This window comes from Cebus imitator, unplaced genomic scaffold (assembly GCF_001604975.1).
Source record: "Cebus imitator isolate Cc_AM_T3 unplaced genomic scaffold, Cebus_imitator-1.0 Scaffold112, whole genome shotgun sequence".
Taxonomy (NCBI): Eukaryota; Metazoa; Chordata; class Mammalia; order Primates; family Cebidae; genus Cebus; species Cebus imitator.
The window spans coordinates 3,100,648-3,120,280 of record NW_016107427.1 but is presented as its reverse complement, the minus strand read 5'-3'; the positions used below and the strand labels follow the sequence as shown (position 1 = coordinate 3,120,280).

General features: G+C 42.1%; 1 protein-coding gene across 2 annotated transcripts in view; it reads right to left on the bottom strand.

The window, feature by feature from the left end:
* LOC108311204 (heat shock transcription factor 2 binding protein) overlaps positions 1-19,633 on the bottom strand; it is a 110,164-nt gene that overhangs the window by 43,324 nt on the left and 47,207 nt on the right. For both annotated transcript variants that reach the window (XM_017538551.2, XM_017538552.2), the window contains one exon: positions 8,967-9,084. In XM_017538551.2, the coding sequence (XP_017394040.1) occupies positions 8,967-9,084 (118 nt within the window). The remainder of the gene's footprint in view (positions 1-8,966; positions 9,085-19,633) is intronic.

Below are 19,633 nucleotides of genomic sequence, written 5' to 3'. Positions count from 1 at the left end.
CTTCGTCTCAAAAAAAAAAAAAAAAAGAAAAAAAAGTCACTTCTCAAACTAGTGTTCTAACTGTTAGACTTTTCTTCCAATGACAAAAAAAATGTAGGCAAATTCTGCTTCCTACCAAAACCTCAGCAGAAATTCTGTTATAAATGGGGCTAATGAGCTCCAAAAGAGCAACTTCCCAGTCTCTGCAGTTTTGAACATCTAAGATGCATCTGACATTTAGAATAAAAAGGACTGAAAACATGCCTAAAATAATGGTATTGGTGAACTCGAAATGCTACATAAGCAATACAAGTAACTCATCTTCAATAAAAAGCAAGTTCTCTTTACCTAAATATACAAGGTCTCAGGGCTAAACAAGCTCAAGGTATGAAAAGCCAGAAAATCACTCCTCCAGAGACCAGCACAGCTGAGTCACTAAAAGTAAATGTGACATAACTTGACTACCTTATTCTTCATCTTAAAAGAAAATATAACTTGTAACCTACAAGTAACAGAATAAACACATCCAGTACTTCCAAACAAACTAGCAATAAAAATAAACAAGAAAAAGAGTATCTGTGAAGTTCACTGGCCAGAAACAAGACAGTCATGCTAAACTGGCCAAAATCTAAGGTAGCCAAATTAGCACCATAAAGTAATTCTAAAGTACAATAAGTAATAAAATTCTTACAAAAGACTGCATGTAATTTGAGAAAGCAATTAGCACAGCAATACAGTATTTTCAGACCAAATTATTCTTGACAGAAACTTAAGAGGCCTACCAATTTTTCATTAGACAGAGTACAGTAACTAATGACTTACCATACTTCAGGTTCTGTGCTTCTTCCCTCAGTCAAGTTAGAAGGTAAAAACCTGTGATCTGTATCATGTAATCCTCAAATATCTGTATGTTAATTTGTATCTATTATGTTACAGTGAAGACATACAAAAAGATATAAAGAATAATACAATACCCACCTCCCTGGTTAAGAAAGAAACTCTAACCAGAGTTGAATATCCAGAGTTGTGAGTGCTACTCAAAGGAGTACTTCAAGGAAGTGTAAGCACTAGCTACTATGATATTTAAACTAGCCAAGCATTTCTAATACTTTAGGTATGAAATCTTTTTTCTCTGCATGTCTGCATCAACAGCAGCATACTGCATGCAATCTTCCACACCATGGGGAGGTCTGTTTCTGCTGATTTGTATAGCTATAATCTAGATGCCAACCTTTTAACTCATCACAATTTCTTTATCTATTCTCAGCTAAATGTCTCAGCTTAGAGACATTTAGGTAATTTCCTGGTTTGTGTGATTACAAACACCACGGCTATACCGTTTTCTGTACAAGCGTCCTGGTATCCTATGTAAAACGTTCTCTGGAGTGCACATGCAGAGGGGACTCTCTGACCTCGGCATGTGCATACACAACCTCCACAGACCAGATTGGCAGGCTCCATGTACCCTCCAGCAGGACGTGGACAGGTATAAGCTTCACTGTGGCTTCATGTCCAGTTGGAAGCTTGTCATCATCAGACTGGGATTTTTTTCAATGAGAGGCACTGAAAAGGCATCTTATTAGGGTTATAATTTGCATTTCCCTGGTTACTGTGGAGAACAAGAATCTTTCCATGTTTATGAAGCTCATATGTGTTTAATTCTCTAAATTGCCTGATTTTCTCTTTTGCCAATTTGTGTATTTGGTTCTTTGCTTTTTCCTTATTGAAGAGGCCAAACAAGCAAATTACTTAGTTATGTGAGTTTTTTCAAGTGTACACAGAATGACCTAAACTAGACAGGGTAAAATCCAAAACTGCCTTTCAGAAGAGCTAATGTTCACAGCACCATCTACCAATCTATAACTCAACAGAGACCAATTCAGTGGCTGGTAAGCATGTGGTAGCTGAAAGCTATGCCACCTGGAAAGAATACACATTAGTTCGCAGGCCCCAAATGACTTTCAGATATTGAGTTTTGTTAATATCTGGAAATGATGAGAACTCTAAACTTAGGAATTTGAACACTATCTAGATAGTTTGTCTTGAAAAACATACTTCCTTCACCAGGACAATTAACTGTTATGCAATGCCTTACAATTATCTTACAAGATCCCTAAAGATAACTTTCCTACCTAGAATTACTAAAGCTGTGACTGGAAATTGTTTAGAAACCCCATCCTGTTTGAAGATTTCCTTGCAGCCAATGCTTACGCGAAAAAGGAATCAGGCCACCAAAACGCACAGTAACATTCAGTAGGACTTCTAATAACAAACAAGGTAGAACCACACCCAGAAAGTGAGGATTTGCTCTCACTCATCAGGTAACATTTACTGAGCACTTTCTCTGTCCTAGACTCGATGCTCTCCAGAAGTTTAGAGGAAATGGGAGAGAGACAAACAGAGCTACCAGTGAGCAAAGTGTGGTACAAGTTTTACAGTGTCCTCTCCACACTTAGTTCTAAAGCCTGCTATTGTCTTAAGACATTTTGTGGAAACACTTCTAGAAGCATCTTTGAAAAATACAATCTGCACTGTGACCATCCCAGATGAATTCTTTGGAAAACAGGAGCTTGTGGGTGGCTCTGATCCACAGACCCAGCCACATGGCTACTCCACAGAGAGATGGGACAATACCATCACCCTGATTTGCCCACAAAGCTGAGGTGATTATCCTGCAGTGCTCACAGCTGCTTCTGAAGTCAGCTGCACAAAGAACCCGAAACTTCCCACAAGCCGTACTCTCACTGATGCCACGCTACTGGTGACGTCTGGGGAAGATGCTGGGTGGGGATAAACCAATAGTAACTTCAAGAAACAGGGACCATAGAGAGCCCAAACTCCAAGAGACATTTCTGTACCCTTCACCGTGCACCTGGATGAGACAACGTTGCTGAGCCACTGTTCTCCCACATATGCCAAATATTCTCTGGCCCCTGACAGTAAACTGAACTGTGTCAGTTACCTCAGCTTGGTAAAAGCAGAGGTGTTCTCTTCATAGACACTGCACGCCAACCGCAAATTTGGGCACAGCGTTAGCCTAAGAACCAAGTGACCATTCAGGAATGTGGGTAGCTCCCTCCCTGGAGGCCTCTCTCCTCACTCCAGGTGAAGAACCACCTTAAACTCTGGGCCTTCGGACATCCCCTTCAATAACACCTCCAGCAGGTCTGACTTGAGGAACAGTTAGTGCAGATGTGAAAAGGCCTTTCACAGCCTACTCAGCAAGGACTGGTAAAATCCTAGGAAGCATGAGCAGTGAGGGAGAAAGATAGCCTGGCCTAAGTCTAATAAAAAACAATACTTGCAGTTGCCAAGTGTTACCAAGTGTCAAGGAGAATGGAAACGCTGGGGTCCTGTGGCAGCAAGAAACAAGAGCCACAAAAAGGAGTCTTTGGGTCCTCCACGTGTGGCTCAGTGCCAGGACAGCGCTCAGGGTCCCCCCGCCACCATCCCAGGGTCTGGGCACAGCACAGTTCCTGCCCACACCAGGCCCTGGGAGAGCAAGCCTGGGTGACCAGTGGCTGGAGGGAAAGGAAATGGACTGAGGTGTTGACGATGGGGATGTTCCTGACACATGTCATCCCATGGCTGAATGACTAAGGAGAAATACACAGAGAAGAAACAGACAGGACCCTGGCAGGGCATGCCACCAGCTGACTGCACTTAACTGCCCCAGCCTTGGCTGACAGAGCCCACGCTGCACACAGTTCTGTCAAGTGGCCACTTCTAGCAGACACCTGAGAGGCCGACAGGAACGGGGAAAATTACCCGGAAGGTGTGGCTGTCAAGGTTGAAAAGCTATGACCACTATAGTAAACACAATCCAGTCATCTTGCTGGCAGCACCTACCACCTCGAGGGGCCTCCAAGGTCAGCTGGTGTGCCTGGCCACCATATGCTGGAAGTTCCTAGATTTGGAGAGTTAAAAACAGGGTCTTCATTAAAAAGGTAGGTAAACTAGGAATAGCCTGAAACCATATGGCTAGGGAGGCTATGCCACTGAGAACTCACAGAGGCCAAGTCACAGCAATGTCCCATGTATGACCCTTTGAGTGTTTGCCACAAAAGAGATGGCCATGTGGCCCAAAGGCAGAATCGCGTCTGACCTGCAGGGCCCACAGGGATTTCAGGGGGAAGCAAAGGGAACATGCCATGAGCCAACTCTGCATTCTGGGAAAATGCAACATGTCATGATAAACCCAGGTCAGCAAGTGGTTTGAAATAGTGGCCATGGCCTGGGAGACAAAACAAGAGCCAGCAGAGAGGGGCACTGGAAAATACCAGAGCACGAGGTGACAGCCAACAGGGCACATCCCAGAGGAAGGCCAGGAGGATCACACATACATACACGCACACCCCCACACATCATAGACACTACACACACACATCACACACCACCCACCCACACACCACACACACACACACAACCACACACACCACACACACACAACATACCACCCACACACCACACGCAAATCAGACACCACAATCACACACCACCCACTCACACACTACACTCACACACAACATACCACCCACCCACCACACATATACCACACACAAATCACAGACACCACACACACACACATCATACACCACCCACACACCACACACACCACTCACACCACACCACACACCAACACATACCACACCACATGCACACGACACAATCACACATACCACACACATATCACACACACATCACACCACACCCACCACATACCACACACACCACACATACCCAAACACCACACACACCACACACATAATACACATCACACAGCCACCACACACCCACCACACCCACACCACACACACACACCAACACACACACCACACAACCACACACCACACAAACCACACAACTCACCGAACACCAACACACACCACATACACAAACACCACATCACACACAGCACACCATACACACCACACATCCAACATACACCAACACACACACCATACACACACATCACACACACACCACACACATACCACACACCACACATACCACACCACGCACAATCACACACACCATATGCATATCACACATACCACACAAACACCACACATATATATACCACACATACCACATACACAAACCACACACCCCACATCACACATACACCATACACATCACATACCAGCTGAATGCACTAACTGCCCCACCCTTGGCTGACAGAGCCCACACACCCACACCATACACACACCACACACCCACATGCCACACACACCACATACCACACACACACCACACACCCACATTCCCCACACATTCCACATACTTCCCCCCACTCCACACACACCCAAACACCCTCATATACACAGCCAACACCCCCCACACCTACACCACACACCCACAAATACCCCACACACACATCCCACACATATACCCCATACCCTCCACATATACACACCACAAACATCCAACATACACATACCACACAAACACATCCTCCTCACATACACACATACACAGCCACACACACAAGATGCATACCACACCCACATCTCCCCCCACACAAAATACACTCATCCAAATCCCTAGTCCCACATATACAAACACACCACACAGTCACACACGACACCCACCTCCCCCCAACATATATACACACACACCACACACACATTCCCTCACATACCCATAAACACGCCCCACACAAACACACACCATATGCACACCAGATACCCCCAAAACACCCACATACGCATACACCACACACAAAATACATCCCAACCCCTCCACACACACACCCTGCACATATGCACCCACATCCACACCACACACACACATCCCAGCCATATGTGCCTCTGACACGAGAGGAGAAAGCAAAGGTGAGTGGAACAAACAAGGGAAGCCAAAGTGAGGCAGCCACACTTGCCCCTTCACCCCTGTGCGGCAGGAAGTAATGCCGCCTGCTGGGCCGCCCACCTGCACAGGAAGGGCAGAGCAGGGAGGACGTCAGGGTCACACCAAGGTCTGTCTCCACCACTATGGAAGTGAGTGGGAGCTGAGTAAGGATATAGAGGAGGACCCCAGTGGGGCTGGAGACCAGAGAAATGACAAGAGTTTGTGCACAGAGGCAGCTTCTTCCCAAACCTCACTAAGCAGCCCCAGCTGTAGGAACAGAGGAGGAGGATGGCTGGGCTGGTTCAAGGCTGAAAGCATCAGGAAACGTGATCCACACTGGGGCTAGTGAGCTAGAGGGAAGGAGGCCATGGGGGAAATGCAGTGAGGCGGAGGAGGCGGAGGAGGTGGAGGCGGAGGCGGAGACGGGAGAGGCGGTGGTGGTGGTCTTGCAGTTTAGAGGGAACAATGGTAGGAAGGGAGGCAGGGAGGAGAGGACGTATGTGTGCTACAGCAGTGTCTACCAGACAGTCCACCTCATGACCATGTGCAGCGTCTGGCCCAAGGCAGATGGCTTTGACAACAGTCAAAGGCACATTAAATCTGGGGAACTGAGAAAGGCAATCGAGCTTGAAATTAGATTGTTAAATGAATCACCCCTAAACATGTTCAAGTCACTCAAGACAGCAGGAAATGCGGAAGGGGACACCAACAAGCCACTACTCAGTGAACAAGGAAAGTGGATGGTCAGAAAACTGCAGTGATGAGAAAGGCTGGATGTGAGGGAGCAATTAGCTGCTTGAATTTTCAAGGAGGAAAAATTTTTGCATGAGACTGGAAGAGAAACAGCCTTTAAAAATGAGCATTCTCTGTCTCAAAAAAAAAAAAAAAAACTACATATGCATATATGTTACACTATATTATATGCATTATTTAAGTGCATATAATTTTTAGTACAAAATACTAACATTGACTAGAAAGTTTGGTTCTGGATAAGATGGCCTAAACACACCCTCCAGTCTCACTTCCACCGAAAGCAGCCACAAATTCCACAGAGAATATATGAAGCAGCTGTTTGAGGACTCTGAAAAGTAAACAGTAGCAGGCAGATAGGCAAAGAAGTTCAAAATTTAAGAACCACTAAACCAGCAGTGAGTTTACCACTTTTTCCTCTAGTGTCCCTGGTCTGGACTCACGGGAGCTCCAAAAACCAGAAGTAGCACTGAGCCACACGGAGAGCACCAGGAGAAGGTCTCTAGTGAGGCTCCAGGAGTGGGAAAGGGGTCTTCTGCCAGCAACCACGCGCGGTGGCGGTGGCGGCATCCCCAGGTAACTCAAACTCTGTGGGAAACGAATTTTCCTTACACTTGAAAGCTCTATGACCTTCTCAACCCCTGCTGCAGGGCTGGACAAGGGCAGAATCGCAGGCGCTTGGACACTGCAGGGTATATGAAGCCCCGGCATTCCAGGTGAGGTACTTTAACTAAAATGTACCCAGAGAGTTAACAGCTCAGAAAAGTGACCCCACAAAGTTGTTTATAAACTCCTGGCCTCATCCCAAGGTGTGGCTGTGTGGATCTGATCACAAACAGCATCTGAAAGACTCAGAACTGCAGCTCCAATCACCCAGCTCTCAGACTGGCCACTGGGCGGCACTCATGGGGGCTGTTCCAATAGCTCTGTAAAGGATATTTGAAAACAGGACTGGCACAGGAAACCAAACAGAAAAGGCTGGTTGGAATCTGACCCAAAGGGGTTGATGGCCTGTGAAAATATAAACATCAGCATTTCCCAAGGATTTAAACAAGACCAGCGATCACATAAATGTCCATGATAAATCCAAAATTACTTGGCATACAAAGAAACTGGAAATCTCAACTCACATGGGAGAAAACCATCGAGACACCAAGGCCAGGATGATACAGATGTTGGAAGCATCTGGCACGACTTTACAGAAGCTCTTACTTTTAAAAAGTGCTCCACAGCATGGCATGGTGGCACATACCTATAGTGCAGCTACTCAGGAGGCTGAGGTGGAAGGAATACTTGGAACGCCCAGGAGTTCGAGGCCAGCCTGAGCAACGTATGTAGAGACCCGGTCTCTTTAAAAATAAAAATAAAAAAATAAAGATGCTCTAAGAAGTCAAAGGCAACACTCAGAATGAGTGGTATGAGTGGCAGAACACTACACTGCTCCCTCTCCCCACGATTTCCTGCCCTAATCTCTGGGACTATAAATTATCACACACTGATTATGTCATTGTCTGGAAAAGGGGATTCTGTGGATGTAATTAAGGGTTACTAAACAGCTGACTCAAGAGTTTATCAAAAGGAGTTTATCCAGGTCTGCCTAATCTAAACACACAAATGCATATGAAGCAGAGAGTTTGCCTTCTTGAAGTAAAATTTTTAATGAAAGAATAAAAGCAGACAGAGTTTCATCTTGCTGGCAGCAGAAGAGGAAGTCTGAGACTGGACACGTCAGGACTCAATGAGCGACTGTGGCTTGAAGACAGGCCCACGTGCGAAGGAATGCAAGCAGCCCCAGCAGCTGACCCACAGCTGACCCACAGCCAGGACAAGGGAGCTCGGTCCTGAAACCAAGACACTGGACTCTGCCAGCAACTTCAACGTGCCCAGAAGCAGATTCCTCCCCCAGAGTCTCCAAAAAGATCCCAGCCTGGAAGACACCTCAGTTCTGGCCTATGCAGAGAACCCCTCAAATCCACTCAGACTTCTGACTTACCAAACTATGAAATAATAAATGGTGTTGTTTTAGCCACCAAGTTGGTAATAATTTGTTAGATAACAATAGAAAACAAATACAGATTTTAGTACCTGGAAGTGGAGTGCTACCATAACAAAGACCTATTTAAATTCATTTTGACATAACCATGAAGTATCATGTGATAGTATTTGGGGCTCACTGATTGCTCTAAGGTGAGTACATTCCTTCCTTAAATTTGTTTTTCTAAAATGCTATTTAAGAGAGTGCACCCCTTTAACTTCTCCAGGCAATTTATTTCCTCTGGTTTTTAGAACTACCACCAAAATTAACGGTGTTTACTTGAAGAAAGGCCCAATCAGCACATTCTAATTGATTGTAAATAGAATTAACTTTTTAACATTATCCATCATACACTTTGAGTTTGGTACACTGTCCTGGCTTCAAGTCTCCCAGGAGTTGCAATATGGTGTCCAAGAGCACCCGGCTTGAATTAACCAAGAATTCACGACCACATGCTATGGCAGCAACGTCTGCAACAGAAAGATGAAACAAAGCATCAAGATCATGAAGACTTCAGAACCTAGAAAATTTTGTGCAGACGTGTATACCTATGTAACAAACCTGCACGATCTGCACATGTACCCCAGAACTTCAAGTATAATTTTAAAAATTATAAAATTCAACATTTTATGGCATTCCTTGAGACTAGACATCACTGTACAGTCTACCTAAGTCAACTGCCTTACAGGTCATTTTCAGGACCCATAATGCCACCTACCTAATAAGAACACTCATTGAAAATACTTTGTGACCTTTTGTTTAAATACTATATTGGACAGCCTTCTTACAATAATTATTATCCAGAGCCTATAAAAGAAAAGATTGGCCAATCAGAATGTAAAACAATTAATTCTATATGACAAAACACTACAAAAATTAAAATTAGCAGACAAAGGGAGAATGCTGTTTGTACAAGATGTGTCTACAAAAGACTACATTTCATAATGTATTGATTGGAATATTTGCTAATCAATAAAGAAAAGAAGAAGAAAAAAAGAAAATCTGTGCAGAAGAGTATTTATTGCTGTTTTTCTCCTAAAAGACCTAATAAAAACACAGCTGACAATGAGGCATTTAAAAATGAAATTGCTAGACATCGTGGCTCACAACCGTAATCCCAACATTTTGGGAGACTGAGGTGGGAGGATCGCTTGAGGCTACAAGTTCAAGGCCAGCCTGGGCAACATAGCAAGACCCTATCTCTACAAAGAATTTAAAAATTAGCCAGGCATGGTGGTGCGCACCTGTAGTCCTAGCTATTCAGTAGGTGAAGGCAGAAGGATTGCTTGAGCCCAAGAGGTACAGGTTGCAGTGAGCCATGATCATGTCACTGCACTCCAGCCTGGGAAACAGAGCAAGGCCCTGTCTCAAAAAAAAAAAAAAAAGTATCAACAAAAATGACAGCCCAGAGAGAATCACTGACAATCACAAAAGCTACTGAAATAGTAAATTATGTGCACCATGATTAGCAAGTGCCTAAAGAGTGAAACAGAGCCCTGGAATCTAGGCATGTCTGCAGTCCCTATGCTCCAGAGTACTGCATTAAACAGCTGTGGGCAGTTAGGGTCCAAACATAAGGGAGGGCTGATTATCTTATCTGGGACTGAGAATGTATAAATTCACTTTTAATAACATCCATAATCCAAAAACCCAAAAACCAAAATGCTCCAAAATCTAAAATTTTTTGAGCACTGACAAGATGCACAAAGGTCATGTTCACAGAGCATTACAGATTTCAGATCTTGGAATCAGAGTGTTGAACGAGCAGGTATAATGCAAGTATTCCAAAATCCAAAACACTTCCGGTCCCCAGCATTTTGGATAAGGAATATTTGATCTATATTTCCTAATAAGTTTTAGCCATGATATAAAACTGAAAACGGAAATTATATGCAGTCAAAAAAGACTATGAAAGCTGATTTTAAAAAAAACTTATTTTCTCAATTTTATGTCCCATTGTGGATCAGCAAGTACCCCATTTCTTCATGCCTGAGGCCCTGCGAATCGGCGTAAAGCCCAGACCAAGTAATCACACTGCTCCCAGTGGGCAGTGCTGCAGCCACTACTGGCTCCATCGACATTTCCAAATACCTGTCAGTATCCAGTGATCCAAGTACGTTTATGTACATGTTTGTAAGAGTCTTCTTTAGTTGGATCTGGCAGTAAAGCATGATTCAAAGTGACTAAGATTTCTAAGCCAAATGATCAGACCAAGGTGGAAGAGAGACAGGCCAGCAGCCTTGTCTTTCTCCTGATTTTAATAGAAATGCTTCTAAAAACTCACAGTTAAGTGTGATGTCTGATGTGTTTCTGGTAGATACCCTTTATCAGTTTAAAGAAGTCTTCATCTGTTCTTAGTTTTTGCTAAGAATTATCACAAATGGAAGCTGAGTTTTATCACTTACTTGTTCTGCCTTTGACTAGATGTAATCTTATGCATAAAATAAAATTTCATCTATGCTCCCAGACCAACTTAATGAACTCAGATCTTTGACATTCCTATTTATTTTTGTTCACCTGGTCTGAGATGGACCAAAAGAGTAATATTAAAGTCTACTAAACCTAACAGAGTTTTTCCCCTTTCTACTTGTCTTTGCAGCATTTGGCCACATCATTGGTGCTGTGTCTTCGGGTACGTACTTTCATGATAGCCATAACTACTGAGAACAGAACTTTTCACTGACACAAACTTACCTTCTTTGGTTAATGAATTTTAACCTGATAGGTACATTTTCCAGAATACGACACATTCTAGTTTTACTAAAGACATATTTTAGGAGAAAAATGAACCAAGTAAGCATTTGGCATCATAAACACAAAAGATAGCTTTTAGGTAGCTTTTCAGGGGAAAAAAGCATTATTTATGTAAATAACTGCAGACCATATACTGAAACCCAGCAGAAGAACAGAGCTATAGGCTCTGGCAGCCTGACTCCAGAGATAGGTACCAGGTGAGCCTGGCCTCATGTTCAGACCCTTGAGTAGTCCCCTACACTGTGACTCACTTGTCAGAAGTAGAATGCAGCAGAACGGACACCACAAGCCTTCCAACAATGGACAGGAAGAAGCCTTATGACTTCGGTGGTCTCCTGTCACTTGCTCTAGGATTCCTGAGTCACTGTGAAAGAATTCCAACTACCCTAAGGCTGCCATGATGAAGAGACCACACAGAAATAGCACAGTGGAGGCCAGGCGTGGTGGCTTACACCAGTAATCCCAACAATTTTGGAGGCCAAGGTGGGTGGATCACTTGAGGTCAGGAGTTTGAGACAAGCCTGGCCAACATGGCAAAACCCTGTTTCTACTAAAATACAAAAATCAGCCAAGTGTGGTGGCTCACACCTGTAATCCTGGCTACTTGGGAGGCTGAGGCAGGAGAATTGCTTGAACCTGGGAGTGGAGGCTGCAGCAAGCCAAGACTGCACTACTGCACTCCAGCCTAGGAGACAGAGCAAGGCTCTGTCTAAAAAGAAAAGAAAAGAAATAGCACAGTGAAGAAGGCTTGAGACTCTATGAGGGGAGAAGACAGGGAAAGACACCTCACTAGACCCCAGCTGTTCCATCCCTCAACAATTTGAGTCATTCCAGCTAAGGCCCCAGATGTTGGAGAGCAGCAGCAGCAAATTATCCCTGCCAAACCTGACCAAATTGTAGACTCGTGAGCAAAATAATTGTCGTTAAGGAGGTTTGTTATACAGCAATAGAAACATTACTAATACTGAAGAAAAACAAACAAACAAAAACTATACCATAGCAAGCAACAACACCCAACAAATTTACTGATAAATGAAGTCTGTATCATATATCCAGTATTGTAGCTGCAAATGCCAATGCCGCATTTCATTAAACATCACCAAAACATGAACTACAAAGTAAAATAAATGTGAATAAATTCTTACACAGACTGCTCCAGTATTTGTCTGTTGGAATTTGTTTCACATGACAATTTGTACTTTGCTTACTGTTATTTAATCTATCTAGAATGCTTGTGAGTCAATTCAAGGCTACAGAATTGATTTGTTACCATTCACCAAAAGTAAAAAACTACCAGTTTATTTTTCTGTTAAAATGGTTTTTCTAGGTTCATTTTTCATTAAAAGTGTTTATAGGTAATTCTAAAGGTTAACATAGTAATTATATAATTTAAGAAATGGGCCAGGCACAGTGGCTCACATCTGTAATCCCAACACTTTGGGAGGCTGGGGTGGGCGGATCACAGGGTTAGGAGTTCAAGACCAGCCTCAGCAACATGGTAAAACCCATCTCTACTAAAAATTCAGAAATGAGCCAGGCATGGTGGCACATGCCTATAATACCAGCTACTCAGGAGCTGAGGCAGGAGAATTGCTTGAATCCGGGAGGCGGAGCTTGCAGTAAGCCAAGATTGTGCCACTACACTCCAGCCTGGGTGACAGAGCAAGACTCCAACTCAAGAAGAAAAAAGAAATGAAAAAGAAATGGAGTGAGCACAGTGGCTCACGCCTGTAATCCCAGTATTTTGGGAGGCCAAAGAGGGTGATCAGCTGAGGTCAGGAGTTTGAGGCCAGCCTGGCCAACATGGCAAAACCTGGTCTCTACTAAAAATACAAAACTTAGCCAGGCATGGGGGTATGTGCCTGTAATCCCAGTTATTCGGGAGGTTGAGGCAGAGAATCACTTGAACCCAGGAGGCAGAGGTTGCAGTGGGCCAAGATCACACCACTGCACTCCAGCCTGGGCAACAAAACAAAACTCTGTCTCAAAAAAAAACAAAAGGAAATGAATCAGGGCCAAGCACAGTGGCTCACATCTATAATCCCAATATTTTGAAAGCCAAGGTAGGAGGATCACTTGAGCCCAGAAGTTTGAGATGAGTCTAGGCAACATAGTATCTCTACAAAAAAAATTAAAAATTAGCTAGGTATGGTGGCTCATGCCTGTAGTCCCAGCTACTTGGGAGGCTGAGGTTGACGGACTGCTTGAACCCAGGAGTTTGAGCTTACAGTGAGTTATGATCATGCCACTGTACTCCAACCTGCGGGACACAGTGAGACTCCATCTTAAAAAATAAAAATTAAAAATCTGGTGTCAATTATTTATGCTAAAAAAGATATACAGAGTTCAGACATATTATGTCTGATACTTTTGCTTTAGACTGTAATAATTTCATCATGTTTTCAGCAACAAAAATAACAAGAGGGTATTGGCAGAGAATGATAGACATATAAATCAGTGGTAGCATTGAGAGTACAGAAATAAATCCTCACATTTATGGTCAAATTGATTTCCAGCAAGGTTGCCAAGACAAATCAACAGAGAAAGGATAAAATAATCTTTTGAACAAATGGTGCTAAAACAACTGGATATCCACATGCAAAGGAATGAAGTTGGATCTCTGCCACACACCATATACAAATATTAACTCAAAATGGATCAAAGATCTGAATGTAAGTATTAAAGCAATAAAATTCTTTTTTTTTTTTTTTTTTTAGTCTGGGTCTCACACTATCACATGGGCTGGAGTGCAGTGGCACAATCACAGCTCACTGCACCCTCAACCTCCTGAGTAGCTGGGACTATAGGCATGCACCACCATACCCAGCTAATTTCATACTTAACAGACTAAAGTACACTGTAAATATAACTTTTATATATGCTGGGAAACCAAAAATTTCATGTGACTCACTTTATTGTGCTATTTGCTTTATTGCAGTGATCTAGAACCAAACTTACAATATCTCTGAGGTATGGCTATATTTGAAAATCATATCTCTGATAAGGTACTAGTATATTACAAATACCTCTTAAAACTCAGTGACAGAAAGGAAAATAACCCAATTACAATATGGGCAACGAGGAGTTTCTGGTTCCAAAATGGTGGCACAGAAGCAAATTGGTTTCACTGCTTTCCAACAGAAAACCAAAAATGAATATACAGCAGCTCCAAGATTATCAGCAGCAATATTCCAGAACTCAAATATGAGGATCAGACAGTTCCCACAGCAACAGACAAGTGAGAAAAACTCTGAACAGACAGTAAAACAACTGGACTTTCATATCTGTGGCACCCCTCTCCATAACGTGCCCAGCACCAAGAGTGAGGAAAATTTCCCCGACTCCCAGTTTCTACACTGGAAAAAGTCAGGTGGAGAAAAACAACTACTGTCCCCACCATCTTAGATTCCCTGGCAGAAAACCTGTCCCCGCTTCAACCCATGGGGAGCACTGTAAGTACCTGAAGGGAAACTATTCCCAGCCCTGGAAACTCTAATCTGTAACTTGGCCAGCAGAGACACAAAATCAGAGTGGCCGTTCAGCAGATGCACACAGTAGAAAGTATTTCCCACAGGTCCCCTGGGCACAAATGCCTTGCCAGTATTCCCACACTGCCGGGTTACCCTCTTTGTGACCTCCCCCATTCGGGATGGGCAACACTCTGATGGTTTTCTAGAGCCAAGGTAAACCTGGACTTAAGGCACCATCTGGTGCCTATAGAGAGGCAGCAACCTAGCAGAAAAAAAGAAAGAAATTCAATAAGTAAATTACAAAGACTCATTAGTAAACATATCTAATAAAAACCAAAATAACCCATACAGACAAGACTGGAATAAATAAATACTCTTTCAATGCAAAGGCATGGACATTATCCATAATAAACGACAAAAAACAGGAAACCATGACCTCCCCAAAATGATAAAGCAAGGAATCATTTACTGTCTCTAACAAGATGGCAATATATGAGCTCTCTGACTAAGAATTCAAAATAGTAGTTTTAAAGAAATTCAGTGATCTCCAAGATAACACAGAAAAGGAATTCAAAAATTTGTCAGAGAAATTTAACAAAGAGATTGAAACTTAAAACAATCAAACCGGCTGGGCACAGTGGCTCATGCCTGTAATCCCAACACTTTGGGAGGCCGAGGTAGGAGCCTTGGGGTCAGGAATTTTAGAATAGCCTCAGCAATTTGGCAACACCCAATCTCTACAAAAACATAAAAAACTGGCCAAGCACTGTGGTGATCACCTGTAGTCTTACATACTTGGGAGGCTAAGGAGGGAGCATTGCTTGAGCCCAGGAGTTCGAGGTTGCAGTGAGCTGGAATTGCACCACTGCACTCCAGCCTGGGTGATAGAGCAAGATCCCATCTCTAAAAAATCACCATCAGCATCATCAAACAAAAATCTTGGAACTGAGAAATGCATTTGCTGAACTGAAAAATTAATTTGAGGCTCTCAACAGCAGAATGGATCAAGCAGAGAATCATTAAGCTCAGAGATAGGCTATCTGAAAACACAGAGAGGAGAAAAAGAAAAAAGAACCAAAGGAATGAAGATCACCTACAAGACACAGAAAATTACCGCAAAAGACCCGATCTAAGAATTATGGTGTTCAACAAGGTAATGAGCAACAAAAAGGAATAGAAAGTTTATTCAAAGAAATAACAGAAAACTTTCCGAAACTTGGATATAAACATCCAGCTACATGAAGGCCACAGAACACCAGAGTCAACTTAAATAAGCGTACCCCTAGATACATAATAATCACACTCTCAACATTCAGAAATAAAGAGAATCTTAAAAACAGCAAAAGAAAAGAAGCAAATAACAAAGGAACTCCCAACTCATCTGGCGACAGACTTCTCAACAGAAACTATACAGACCAGGCCAGGCAGGGCGGCTCACGCCTGTAATCCCAGCACTTTGGGAGGCCATGGTGGTCAGATCACTTGAGGTCAGGAGTTTGAGGCCAGTCTAGCCAACATGGTGAAACACCATCTCCACTAAAAATACAAAAATTAGCCAGGTGCGATAGCACGTGCCTGTGGTCTCAGCTACTTGGGAGGTTGAGGCAGGGGAATCACTTGAACCTGGGAAGCAGAGATTGTGCCACTGTACTCCAGCCTGGGCAAGAGAGCAAGACTCCATTGAAAGAAAAGAAAAGAAAAGAAAAGAAAAAAAGAAAGGAAAGGAAAGGAAAGGAAAGGAAAGGAAAGGAAAGGAAAGGAAAGGAAAGGAAAGGAAAGGAGGAGAGGAGAGGAGGGAGGGAGGGAGAGAGGGAGGGAGGAAAGGGGGAGGGGGAGGGGAAGGAAAGAAAGGGAAAGGAAGGGAAAAGGGAAAGGGAAAGGGAAAAGGAAGGAAAGGAAAGGAAAAAGGAAAGGAAAGGGAAGGAGGAAGGAGGAAGGGGGAAAGGGGAAGGGGAGAAAAGAAAACCATACAGGACAGGAAGGAGTAGTATGATATTTTCAAAGTTCTGAAAGAAAGAAACCACCATATAGGAATACTGTATCCAGCAAAGCCATCCTTCAAATATGAACGAGCAATAAAGTCTTTCCCAAACAAAAACTGAGAGAATTTACCACCAACCAGACCTATCTTACAAGAAACACTAAAGGAAGTTCCTCAGTCTGAAAGAAAAACACACTAACATGCAGAAAGAAAAAAAAAAATTGAGGGTATAAAACCCACTGGAAAAAGAAATACTTAAATAAACATATAAAATAAATATAAAACACACTGTACACAGACAACCCCAGAATATTCTAATACTGTAATCGCGATGTATAATCCACTCAAAATTCTAACATGAAGCCTAGAAACAGAAACAATAATAGCTACAGCAACCTGTTAAGAGACAGGTAATATAAACATGTAAATTGAGACAACAAAAAGTCAAAATATGGGGATGGAGTTAAAGTACAGAGGCATTTTTAGTTTTTTCTTTGTTTCTGTTATTTTTCATGATCAAAGATAAGTCATCATCACTTTAAAATAACTTATTATATCTAAAGATGTTTTTTGTAAGCCTCACAGTAATCACAAAGCAAAAATCTATAATAGATGCACTAAAAATAAAAAACAATGAACTAAAACATACTACCGGAGAAAATTGCTTAACCAGAAAGGATGACAGTAAGAAAGTGAGAAGAAAGAGAGAAGTTACAAAACAACCAGGAAACAAGCAACAAATTAGCAGTAGTCAATCCTTACTTACCGATAGTAACACTGAATATAAACGGATTCGGTTTTCTAATTAAAAGAAATGTGGAGCGGCTGAATTGAAAAAAACAAGACTCAACAACATGCTGCCTACAAGAAACCCACTTCACCCATAAAGGCACATGTAGACTGAAAGTGAAGGGTAGGAAAAGATATCCATGCAACTGGAAATCAAAAAAACAGGAGTAGCTACACTTACATCAGATAAAATATAGCAAAAGTCAAAGACTGTGAAAAGGGACAAAAAGTCACTGTCTAATGAAAAATGGGCCAAATTGGCTAGATAACATAACAATTTCAAACATCTATGTACCCAACACAGCAGCACCCAAATATATAAATCAAACATTAATACATCTAGAGGGAGAAACTAACTGCAATACAGTAAGAGTAGGGATTTCAACATCCCACTCTCAGTTATGGCCAGATGATCCAGACCAAAATACATATATATATATATATATATATATATATATATATATATATATATATCAACAAAGAAACATCAGAGGTGAACTACACACTAGACCAAATAGGTCTGACTATTTACAGAATATTTTACCCAACTGTTACAAAATATACATTATTTTCATCAGCATATAGAACATCCTCGATTACAGACAACATCTTATACCACAAAACAAGTCTCAACAAATTCAAAAATAGAATCATATCAAATAGCTTTTCTTTTTTCTTTTTTTTTTTTTCATAAAGGTAGGATCTTGCCATGTTGCCCAGGCTGGTCTCAAACTCCTGGCCTCAAGCAGTCCTCCCACCTCGGCCTCTCATATTGCTAGGATTACAGGCATAGGCTACTGTACCCAGAAAAGGTACAACAGAATAAAACTAGAAATTAATAACAAGAGGAACCTCAGAAACGATATAAACACATGGAAATTAAACAACATACACCTGAACAACCAAATGGGTCAATGAAAAATTTAGGAAGAAATTTTAAACTTTCTTGAAACAAATGAAAATGGAAATATAACACACCAAATCTCTAGGACACAGCAAAAGTGGTACTAAGAGGGAAGTTTATAGCAGTAAATGCCTATATCAAAAAAGCAGAAAGACTCCAAATAAACAATCTAATGATGCACCAAGGAAACAGAAAAGTAAGAACAAACTAAACCCAAAATTAAGAGAAGGAAAGAAATAATAAAGATCAGAGCGTAAATACATGAAATTAAAACTAAAAAAAATACAGATGATTAATGAAAAAAAAAATTGGGTTCCTTTTTCTTGAAAAGATAAACAAAATAGGCAAACAATTAGCTAGACTAAGAGAAAAAGAAGAGCCAACCAAATAAAATCAGAAACAAAAAAGGAGACATAACAGCTGAGACCACAGAAATACAAAGAATTATTAGAGACGGTTAAGAACAACTGTAGGCCAAAAAATTGAAAAATCTTGAAGAAATGGCTAAATTCCTGGGCACATATAACCTATCTAGACTGAATCACATATACAAAATAATAGAAAACCACAACAAACTAATAATGAGTAACAAGATCAAAGCTGTAATAAAAAGTTTCCCATCAAAGAAAAGCCGAGGACCTGATGGCTTCACTGCTTAATTCTATCAAACATTTAAAGGAGGATTAATACTAATTCTACTCAAACTTTTCAAAAACATTTGAAGAGGAAGGAATACTTCCAAACTAATTCTACAAGGCTAGCGCTATCCTGATAAGAAAACCAGGCAAGAACATAACAAAAAAGGAAAATATAAGCCAGTATCAATGATGAGCACAGATGCAAAAATCCTCAACAAAATACTAGCAAACCAACTTTAACAACACATTTAAAAGATCACTCCTAGCTGGGCACGGTGGCTCATGCCTGTAATGCCAGCACTTGGGGAGGCCAAGGGGGGCGGATCGGGAGGCCAAGGGGGGCGGATCACGAGGTCAAGAAATCAAGACCATCCTGGTCAACACGGTGGAACCCCATCTCTACTAAAAATACAAAAAAATTAGCTGGGCATGGTGGCATGCACCTGTGGTCCCAGCTACTCAGGAGGCTGAGGTGGAAGAATC